This window comes from Carassius gibelio, chromosome A2, assembly GCF_023724105.1.
Source record: "Carassius gibelio isolate Cgi1373 ecotype wild population from Czech Republic chromosome A2, carGib1.2-hapl.c, whole genome shotgun sequence".
Lineage (NCBI taxonomy): Eukaryota > Metazoa > Chordata > Actinopteri > Cypriniformes > Cyprinidae > Carassius > Carassius gibelio.
In genome coordinates, this window is record NC_068372.1 from 27,001,165 (window position 1) to 27,013,443 (window position 12,279).

At 34.6% G+C, this 12,279-nt stretch overlaps 1 protein-coding gene across 50 annotated transcripts in view; it reads left to right on the plus strand.

Moving 5' to 3' along the window:
* The window catches only part of LOC127935459 (muscleblind-like protein 1), a 50,392-nt gene that overhangs the window by 12,569 nt on the left and 25,544 nt on the right, over nt 1-12,279 (plus strand). For all 50 annotated transcript variants that reach the window (XM_052533381.1, XM_052533591.1, XM_052533354.1 and 47 more), the window contains exon 2: nt 4,758-5,351. In XM_052533381.1, the coding sequence (XP_052389341.1) occupies nt 5,178-5,351 (174 nt within the window). In that variant the 5' untranslated portion in view covers nt 4,758-5,177. The remainder of the gene's footprint in view (nt 1-4,757; nt 5,352-12,279) is intronic.

A 12,279-nucleotide genomic window follows, 5' to 3' on the forward strand; every position in this document is an offset into this window, starting at 1 on the left:
GCTGAATTTAACCAATAGAGACGAAGACAATGAATCATCATGGATTTTAAAGTTGATGCTAAAAAAATTGGTTTAATCCCATATGCTAACTTTTAAACAATGGTTGATATGATTAATGTGTTGCACCAGCATAAGGTATTATAATAGCATCTCACATCTCCTGGCGAACACGTCTTATCCTCGATTTTTCTTGCTTTTTGTCTAAGTAACATTCTTGCATTTCTTCCTTCTTTACATGCTTGAGTTTTATCTGGGATATTTTGTCCATGCAAACAATGCCTTTTGTATGTAATTCCACTAATGAAATGTGTCTGATGGCAGCCGCGTGTTGGACGTGTCAACATGTTTGTTCGTTTTGTGCATCTAGAGGGCGTCGTAGAAAAAAAATATTTCTTGTTTCGATAAATTCCTAACCCTCATCAAACTGCATTACTGTATTGCTAACTATTATCATTTATATTGGTAATAACATACTAAATAGCATACTGAATCATTAACCTTTGATCTCTCCTATTCACATAGCTTTGTAGAACATTTAGAGCCGTGCACTACTGGGTTAGAAGTTACTGAGTTACTGGGTAGAAGGGCATTTGCTTGAAGCTTTGTGCTGTGTAACCATGGTGATGATGCTATTTTCAACCCTTTCCAACATGGCAATCATCACCTACACACATCTGAGTCAAACGATGGAAGGCTGTGGTTTAGATAATCATCTTCGCTGCCCGCACACCTTTCTGATCTCCACCCAGATTCAGGCCAATTTCTTCATGCATTAATGCTGGAAAAAGATGCTAATTTGGGTTCAGCTGAATTGGGGCAACTGTAATCAGCATTTTAGAGCATCCACACGGTGCCTGATTACAGATCAGAAGAATTTTGGTTCTGAATTGCATAGTGACATTCTAAAATTCATTCTTTTTCTTCGACTGTCTGATAAGTTCCGAAAAATTCTCAAGGTATGCCCTATAATGAAAATCCTATTTACTCCCCCTCATGTCATTCCAAACTTGTACAAGTTTCTTTCTTTTGTTGAGCCCAAAAGATGCTTTGAAGTATGCTTTGTAGTTTACCAAATAGTTACGGTAGCCCTGGACTTCCATAGCATTGAAAGAAATACTATGGAACGCAATGGATACCGTCAGCTTGGTTACCTGTGTTCTTCAAAATGTTCTTATAAGGTTGTAGTTGTGTTATTTTGAGAATTTTTCTGAAATAAACTGACAGATTTGTTCTTGAAAGTTTAATGCTATGGTTTGATCTTCGACATTATGGTGATGTGCATCACATAACTTTAATTTTTGAGTGTATAAGGTTCTTATGAGGTTCTTGGATTGCTATATGGTTCTTTGGAGATTTGAAGAATTTCTTTATGTTGAGGTCAGTGGCTTGTTTTCTGGATTCTTTCATGCAACTAAAGCTTTAAATACACTGATCTCTATGTATTATAACTACTAACTAATGACGTAAAGTTCTTTTTGGAACTTACTTAGGTTCTATGACATCATACTGTTAAAATCTTATTGGTTAGTGTTGTATTTCCTTATCCTTCTATTTATAAAGTTGTTGGTGCGGCTCATTAATGACACTTTTACAGCCTTAAAAGGAAACCTTTTCCCATATGCTTAGGATGTAGCTAGTTTGTTTATTACAGATGTTATTTAAAATCTGCTTTTTTAATATTAATACACTGCGTTTTAAAGCTTTATGCAGGGAGAGTTTGTTTTCTGTTTCCTAGACACAGACTAAACTCAGACTGATTTTAACATTTCATTATAATTCCTGCATGTAAAAAGCTGTTTGTTAATATTGCACGGCTGTCCAATTACAAACAGAGCCACAGAAGATCAAATGTTCAATCAAGCATTTCTCTGTGGCAGGAGCATATTAGACATCAGTACAGATGTAAATAAAGCCATGAGCCAAAGTGCAAAAAGAATGAAACGCTTAATATCTCATACATGTGAATCATTGAAATAGTTTCCATTTCTGAAAAGAGAACATAACATCCAGTTCTCCTCCCAGTGGCAAAAATGTTTGACTTTTTAATGGGCTTTGATTGGCACGCTTCCAGATCATTCTCTCTCTCCCTCACTATCATTCTTATTTTTCTCTCCTTGTTTGACCTTGCAGCAACTTCTAAGAATTGTTATTCCACTGCAAAGGATTGTGGGAGATATACAGTGTTATAATAGCCAAATCATTTACTGGAAAAATAGGTACCAAAGAAACAGCATCATGTTCAAGTGAAGACGAGGATCTTAGAGTAGAATCCAAGTCTGAGCATGAATTTCCTTTAATTGTCATGGTGATTATTCCACTTCTCAGTTAACACAGATAACGCAGGCATGAGCCTGTTTAATGCGAGATCAGAATCATGCTGCATGGCCACTTTATACAGAGCAATCACTTTCTTTTCATTTCACAAAATTTTGAGTGTCCATCGTTCCCAGGATCCAGTTTGCTTCAACACTGAAAGTCTTATTGGATTAAAATATGTCATTCCATAAACAGAGCTCTGTGTGTGTGTGCTTGTGTGTGTGTGTGTGTGTGTGTGTGTGTGTGTGTTTTGTGGACGTTTGTTTCTTTTAAAGCTCTTTGAGTGAACATAGGAGTTTGATTTTGTTTTATAGTGTACTTGACCAAGGTAGCATAGTGCTCTTACAAAAATTTACCAGAATAACAATATTTCTGCTAATGAACCAAGGTTGTTTTTATTTATTTATTTATAATATATTATATAATATATAATATATTATTAAACATTTATATTTCATTTAATGTATTATTTGTTTTACATGTATTATGTATTTATTTATGTTTTATTCTAAACTATTTACATTATTGTAATAAATTGCTATAAATAGTTATTATAAACTATTTAATTATAACTATATATTTAACTTTATTATTTGTTTTGATTTATTTATAATACATTAAATATTAAATATATAATAAAAATAATACTAATATAAATATAGTTCGGTTTCATTTATTATTTGTTTTAACATATATATTATATTATATTATATTATATTATATTATATTATATTATATTATATTATATTATATTATATTATGAAACATTTTATGTGTTTGTTTTTACTACTAAAGAACGCTGATTAAATTTTTAAGATTTGTAAAATTTTCTGTTAGTGGTGCTCACACATGCAGAACTTGTTGCACCAATGTCAGGGTGTTGCTTTGCAGTTTCTAAAGACTCGAGACTGGTTTTTAGCAGTTTGTTGTGGATGGTTACGAGGGCTCTGATTGGTTGATAGGTGGTTACTGGCCCAAGTCAAAAGAGGCCACTCTCAAGTCTCAGTGATAATCTGGTCTCTAAATAAGAATCATTGCATAAGAAACTTTGAAAAACTTTGTCATTTCTGTCAGTTTCGATTCTTTCTTTTTTTTATGAAACTGGTGGCTAATACCAAGCTAGCATAGTTCTATTAACAATAACTGGAGTAACTATGTCATCTAACTTACGGTGATTTGTTTTTGTAAAGGTGTAGTTTCTGACCCTCTCTCGGACTGGGCTTCTGCTCTGTGGCTGGGAGCATTGCTACATCTCTTCCTATGACTGGCTCACCGCGAGTCGCGCAACACTTTAGAGAAACAGGAAATGACCTCACCATTCACTTTCCACCTTCTCAGTCTCTGTTAAATGATATGTCACCGCTCTTAGCTGTAGCTGTGATGTGCTATTTGGGTCGGTTTTCCTCAACCTGCACTCAACTTCAGATTGTGAAGGGCTGCTTTGTGTGTGTTTGTTTGTATAAGAAAGAACCCAGTGTGTGTGTGTGTGTGTGTGTGTGTCCATCAGTGAGGTGTGTGTTAGTCCAGGAATGTGTGTGACAATGTTTTATTTTCTCGGACTGACAGAATTCTGCAGACTTCAGTGCATTTCTGCCATTTTTAGGGGTGTGAAGGATTTATGCAGCTGGAGAGAGTCTAATAAGAGAGTGAGGAAGAAACAGAGCGAGGGCGAGTGACAGAGAGATAGTGTGGTAAAGTGGAGGATGGGCTGCGTTCCAATTCTACCTTTGCTGTCTGTCCTAAATAGTATTCAAGATTAGCACAATTTCAGAGAATTGTGCATTTTCTATATGTATAGCATATTTGTATAATCTATCACATCCGTTAAAATGTGCGGAAATCAGTATAATATGCATTGAATATTGCAGTGCACCCAACTTTATACATTTTTAGATGAAACTGGATCAAAAATATAAACTAAGTTTATTTATAAGTTATCATCTGATAACTGGACAATGCTTGCTGAAGTAAACAAAGGTCATGTGATAGTCTTATGATGAGGACTTCATGTGATGATAATGTAGCATGATATAGTTTGAAATGCTTATTGTTGCATAATGCAACATATTTTGAAAGAAATTATAAGGATTATACACTTAGTATTTGGGTGATTTTTTTTAGTTAAGGGAATCTTTCTTTTTTTTTTCTTTCTTGTAAGATGATTTAGCTTTGGTCATTTTTGACCTAATTTTTTTATATTTTGAAATTGTAAAAATCTGAGCTTCATTAGAATTAGATAATACTTGGTGACTTTTGTCACATTAGCAATATGATATGCTAAAGGGTAAAAAAAAAAAACACAAACAGACTCCCAAATCTTCTAAATGCTTCTAATTGAGTTCGGTTCAGTTAAAGATGCATAACTTAGTGAAATGATTTAATCACAGACTCACTTGATGAAAATGTTTGCTGAAGAGCACTTTTCATTTTCTCTGTTGCAGGTGGGTACTGAGTATCGTGCCCTCTCTTGCGTCTGCCGCTGCTTGAACCTGCTTATAGTACCAGCCTCAGCTTTCCTGCCCGCTTGCTGCCCACATCAGTGAAAGGACTGCTCGCACAACCCCACAATCTCTGTGACCCCGAACGACCCCTCCACAAACACACAGAGCTGAAGTGGGCACTATTGAAACAGCCAATCAGATTCAAGGATTTTTTGCTTTGGGATCCATTACTGCAGTACACTTTTTACCTAGCAGCAACATTTTTTGTCCATTTTGCTTTGGCCTGGTGTGCAACCACAAGGAAAGAGAAGCTTAATGATCTAAGGAGAGAAACATTCTGAAAAGGACAAACACAAGCACACCCAAAGCACTTTGGGATTTTAAGGAATTGAAGTTTGCTTGCCGCTAAAGCGTGTTGAGATGGCGATGAATATGGCTCACATGCGGGACACGAAATGGCTGACTCTGGAGGTGTGTCGGGAGTTTCAGCGGGGAACGTGCGCTCGCTCCGATGTTGAGTGCAAGTTCGCGCATCCTGCCAAGAGCTGCCAGGTGGAGAACGGGAGAGTCATCGCGTGCTTTGACTCACTGAAGGTAAGAAACACATCGGACTCAAGCTTTACTGGCAGGTATTTCAGGTATATAGATAGATTTAGTTCTGGTTGAAATCATAACTGAAAGATCAGGCAGATCACATTAATGTATTGATTATTATTCATTTTACTTGTATAAATTTTTTTTTATTTATTTAATTTGATTTATTTATTTACTTTTTTTTATTTATTTTTTTACTTTAAAATTTTGTATAACCATAGCAGAGAAAAGATAGGAAAAGATGATGAGAGGCCGGACTGGAACATTTTGCAAGCTGGTCCAGAACTATCATCAGCCACATTAGTATCCCCATAGTTGGTCAGATGATTGTTTATCATTTTATTTTTATTATGTATTTTTTTTTAATTCTGTTCTTTTTTATGTTTATTTTTATTTATATTTTACTTGTGTTTTTATATTTTATTATCACTTTATTTTATTTGTAGTATTTTTTGTATTTTTGACAATTTTTACATTCATTGTTATACATATATATAGATATATATGAAGAGTTAATGTGCAAAAACATTTTTAACACTTTTCAAAAAAGGTGTTTTTTTCATTGTGCATTTAAATTAATCTAAATCAAACTGCAGTTGAGTTATTTTGAAGTTAAAAGGACTTTATAATACAGCTAACACAATAAAACGCAATAATACAATACACAAATGAACTGTGTGGGTGTGTGTGTGTGTATATATATAACATTTTATTTCTAACCTTTTATTGATTTATTTTTAACATTTTTATATTTTTTATATTTTGCTTTATTTTTATTATTTTATTAAATTTTGGATGGTTTTGACACATTAAAAGTACAGGAAAGGCAGAGCAGAAGGAGAAACAAAAACAAAAAAAAAGATGTTGCAAGCTAGACTAAAACTCTCATTGCCCACGTGAGCAGGCTTAAAGTGTCAAAGCACTTGGCCACAGCAAGTTTTGTTTTTAATTTTTTTTTCTTCATCCCTTTGATGCAAATATTCTGACTAATTCATTCATTAATGATAGATTTTTCCCAGGTTTTACAAGTTTACTCATTTTACTAGTCAAACAGCACTTTTATGAGCATGAAAATAAGCAAGATTAGTTTCCATATTATCTGGCTGGATAAATGGCCCAGTGTTTTACCTCAGAATGACACAGCTGAGGCTTTAGCTGTAAATTCCTTCTTCCTACTTACTTTGGAAGCTAACATGAGCGTTCCACACACTATATAAAAATGTAAATCAGCTGCACCATAAAGTGCAGGGACTTTTAAATGCCAATTTATTTTACAGGCTTACTAGTCTAGACCACTATACTTATGGGAAGAACCATCACCATGCCAACAAATCTGCATTGCCGTCATGATTGTTATTGAAACTGTGATGATCATTGTCACAAAAAGAACAAGCCTCGACCTTTATATGACAGGAATCCTAAATGTTTTGAGTTACAAAACATTTCGACAAATGCTCAAATCCAGGTCTCTCACAGAAGAAGACTAAACATAAACTGATTATTCTGCACTTTGCCGTCTTATAATAACACACTGAATCTCTTATGTTTGGACAAGACTAGCTGAGGTCTCTGCTTTTTTCTGCAGTTTTGGTTCAGTTCCTCATTTGTTCGAGTCAAAGAGACTCATCGCAGCTAATGCACTCTGAAACCACCAGAACCCGAGCCTGGATGAATAAGAGGACATTAAGCTGATTTGGCATTCACGATAATGGGTTTCATTTAATGCTGATAATTATATGGCTATATTGTATTTTAAACCCTTTGACTATTCAGCACAAAGCCACTAGTAATAGTACAAATCCCAAAAATATGAGAATATATGTACAGAGAGAGAAGCTAATGCCCATGTTTCTGTCTTTCCCGTTTCCCTTCTGAATGGAGTATTTGCTCTCTTCAGATCCAAATCCTTTATGATGAACAGCCTGATAGAGCCAGTAGCTCCACAGAGTTCTGATCCTCCTCCATGAGCCCCCTGCTTTTCCCTCTAATAACTCCAAAATCACATCCATCAGTGCAGACCCCAAGATTGACCCAAAGACAGAAAGTCTGCCTAGCAGAAGCCACTCGGATGCGTATATTGGGACAAATATATAAATAATACTTTACTTTTTATATAAAAATTAGTGTTCCTGTAGCTCAATTGGTAGAACATTGCATTATCAAGGGCAATGTTGTGGGTTCGATTCCCCGGGAACACAGGAAAGTAAAAATTGATAGCTTGAATGCACTGCAAGTCGCTTTGGATAAAAGTGTCTGCTAAATGCATAAATTTAATTTTTATTTATTTTAATAAAAATAGTATTCATATTTTCTATAAAAATAGAATATACTATAATATATTTATATTTTAGATAATATTATTATATAAATTATAATTATTATTAATTATTTAAATAAAATTTATTTTAAATACATCTTTTAAATAAAATGTGTGCTTTGGCTCGAGAAAATGTAAGTAGTGGTGGTACTAGTGTATTGTGGATGCTAACAGGACATCCTGTGGTTGCTAAGGTATTCACAATGTTTTATAGCATTGCTATGATGTTGTTAGGGTGTACTGTGTGGTTGCTAGGGCATTGCAAATTTTCTAGTTGGTTGCTATAGGGTGTTGGCCCACCTCTAGTTCTCTACCGCTGCGACCAAAAATCAAATACTTCACCTTGTGATTTAATATGACTCGTGTCCATTCTTCATCTTTGATTTTTTTCACCCGTTTTATCATCCGCCAACACTTTTTTTTTTTTAGCACACCTTTTCTTATTAATCCACATAATCTGACACATCATTCATGTCTATAGCGCAAATCAAGTGAGTTTTTTAAAACCATCTTATCCAACATATGAGCAATAATAATAAAAGTGATTTGTCTTAGCAAGCGTGTCTAAAAGGTTTTTCCACTATCGTTTATGCCTGATGCTTTGATAAATGAATTGTGGCCTGTGTCACATCTGTCCAGGATGAGTTTCTGTGAAGTTCTACCGATCCATTACTCTAGTTTATGTCATCCAATGTTTAGCTTAGTGTTGAGCTACTAAATTATTAATAAAAATAAATATATTTAATTATTAAAAAGACCGCATGTGCTGAATTATTAAAATGTTTAAATTTGCTGAAATATTAAAAACATGAGTTATGAGATTATTAGGTGTTAATTTGCATTGCCAGGACTTTGCAAACAACTCCAAGTACTGTAAAAGTGTGTGTGTGTGTGTGTGTGTGTGTGTGTGTGTGTGTGTGTGTGTGTGTGTGTGTGTGTGTGTGACCACTTCCTTCCAGAGCAGTAGGGAATGCCACTTTGTAATTTTCCATCTATTTTTACACGGAAGGAGAAAAGCAAATACACACACACACACACACACTTGCAGGGGGGTTCAAGCTAAATCTCAGGTCTGCTGGGAAAGCTTGGCAATGTTTCAGGTGTTCCCCTGCACAGACACACACTCACTCACTCACTCACACACACATACTGTACACACACAGACATTTGTTTATATTGGACACATGCAGTAGTCGAGTCGAGACCCTTTAAAAAAATACACAGTATCTACAAAAAAATACTATAGGTTTCTTTGACATTACAATGAAAGAAATAACATTAGTTTTTTTATGACATTGAATATTTTTTGTTTGTTTGTTTATTTATTTATCATTTTCATTATAATTTTCAAATGGGATTTAAATACCACAGGAAAATTAATAAGAGTGTAATACCAAACCATATTATATTATATTATAATTGATATTTTGTATGATACTTTGTATGATACTTTATGATAAGTTTGAGTAAAAAAAAACAAAAAACATTCATTCTGTGAAATATTATTACAATTTTAATTAAGTGCTTTCAATTGTAAAGTATTTTAAAATATAGTTTCTTCCTGTCATGACAAATCAGAATTTTTTTTAAAACATCTGCATAATATTTTTGTGGAAACCAAAAAATGTCAGGATCTTTTGATAGCATTTATTTAAACATTTAGAACTTTTGTAACATTATAAATAATAAATATCTTTACTGTCACTTTTACTCAGTTTTTAATGCTTCATGAATAAAAGTATTTTATTCTTTCAAAAAAAAATGTTTTATATTTGTGTGTGCGTGCTATATATATAACGTGCTATATATATATAATATATATATAAAATTGTTCTGATCCTAAACATTTGCAGTGTATTTACTTCCTTGGAATGTACGTATTATACAATATTATGTTACATTATAGTATTTAATTTATTCTATAAAATATCTACATTTTATATTTTTTCTGGAAATGTAATGGTTTATACATTGAATATACTAAACATTAATTTGTTGACCTTTTATTACCTAAACTACAGGGCAAGTTAATTTATTACAATTAATAATATCTGTGACCCTGGAACACAAAACCAGTCTTAAGGCGCTGGGGTATATTTTTAGCAATAGTCAAAATAACAATTATATGGGTCAAAATTATAGATTTTTCTTTTATGCCAAAAATCATTAGGACATTAAGTAAAGGTCATGTTCCATGAAGATATTTTGTAATTTTCCTACCATAAATATATCAAAACTTAATTTTGGATTAGTAATATGCATTGCTGAGAACTTCATTTGGACAACTTTAAAGGCCATTTTCTCAGTATTTAGATTTTTTTGCAGCCTCAGATTCCAGATTTTATAACAGATGTATCTCGGCCAAATATTGTCTGATCCTAATAAACAATACATCAATGGAAGCTCATCTGTTCATTTTTCAGGTGAAGACCCACAGTACTGTTTTCTAAAGGAGGAAGAGTAAAAAACATGAACTATGAACATGTGTTTTGCGTCAGACGAGTTGAGTCGTATGAGAAGATCTACTGTGAATTAAGGTCAGTTAGAGTCGTGAATCTAGCGCTGGCCTCGTGTTAGTGTGTGTTTTGGGAGAGAAAGAGAGGTAAAGAACTAAAGAAATTGTTTCAGTGCAGATGTGGACAGAAGAACATTGTCTAGTGTGTGTGTGTGTGTGTGTGTAACAGCTCTTTTGGCCATGTTGAATCGTGCTGGCTGGATGAAAAGCACACTGTTAAGCTGCTGACGCTGACTGCCATGGGCCAAAGTCCACACACACACACACACACACTGCTCAGCTTTATCTATCATCCCTCCATCTGACAGAATGATAGATCTGTTATCACTGGATGTATAAATATTTCCAGACTGGCAGAGAGAGAGAGCAAATGTGACAACAAATGAAGTAAATAAAACTGACAGAAAAGGAGTTTTAATATGAAGGAAAAAGAAATCTGTAAAAAATAACTGCAAATATAACTTTCAAAGAGAAAAGAAAGAGAGAGAGAGAGACAGAGAGAGAGATAGAGAGAGAGAGAGAGGAACAGCTATGAATTTGGTGTTGTTTTACACTTCTGCTCTTAGCAAAATGGAAGATCATAGAGTGGAAAAGTGGCTTTTGAGTGAAGCTGATGTGGGTGAGAGATGTTTGAGCCTGCTGGCCAGTTTCCTCATCTCTAATGAGAAACAGACCAGCCATATGGCTCCAAGAGCCAAGATGGCCACTGCACAGGTTTTGGCGGGAACAAAGAAACAGGAAGATCTATGTGTGGGTCACAATGCTTTTTTCATGTCAGAATAATCGTGTTTAATGTCATAATTACCACTGGGAGCTTTTTTAGACTTCTTTCAAAAACATATATATCTTACTGATCCTCAATCTTTTGAAAGGTAGTGTATGACACATTATGGAAGTTAAATCTGTTTCGTGTAGTGGTTTTATGTATGTCACTGCGTTATGAGGGCAGCTCACCGCTAAACGATTAGAGCAGATCGTGGATGGCCTTCTTTTAGATGATATAATTAGAACTGGTATCACATGACCAGCCGCCTAAAACACACTGGTGCAGACACACACATGCGCACACACATACTAATCCAGAAACAACACAAAGTAACTATGCTTTCAACAGTGTATTTACATATCATGCAAATTGACTGAATATAGTCAAATATGCTTTCCCTTCCCAGCAGCCCTCATGAGATCCGACAAGACAGAGGTGAAGTTGAGATCACCCAGTAGTAGGGCGGACCAGCACTCCCCTTTAACGCTTTTCTCTCCATTTTGGCTCGAATTAGTGGAATTATGCAATATACCAGAGGGATCTTTCCAGTTTAATGGCGCGGTTTGCTGGTAACAAACGCTCCTTTGACCTTATTCAGTCACACAAAGCAAATCTGAATGCTAAATAGGATGTTCAAAGCCGATGTAAAATAGATGATATTTGTACACCTGCAACCGCTCATCAATTAAATTCTGTTTTAGTTGTTTCCAATGGACTACATTTAGTCTAATGAACTGAACTACATTCATCAGTAAAACACTGATAATAATACATTTTTCTTGATCACCTAATCAGTGATTTCTAGTTTCTGTTTCTGACGTTGTTGTTTTTTTTTTTTTAAGGGTAAAGTGTGTGATTTTGTGCCATTAGCATCACAAACCTTGCTTTCAAAAAGGTTTCCTGAACATTTGGAATTGGTCAGAAAGACAGATAGTCCCGCCCCAACCTCACGTCATTGGTTTAGCTCAAAAAACGACACACTTTTACACCTAGCTTTAAATCTGAACTTATTTAGCTGTAAGGACCTTTCAGGGTTGCATTAGCATTCATCCATCAAGCTTGAACCTGCCCTGCCCTTTAATATTGATCCTCGTCCAAAGAAAAGACAAACAGATCAAGACATAGCATGAAGACATCAGAAGAATAACATTTCTAAGGCTAGATGCTCAGAAGAGATGTTATGTGCGATTTATTTTCAGTGGCGAGGTGTGGAAGCCAGAATCTCTTGCGAATGCTACTGTGTAGCTACAGTGATGTTGCTTGACATTAGCATGTGAATTCACGAAATCACAGACATTTTTTGACATTTAGCTGTTGTTAATTGCATTCT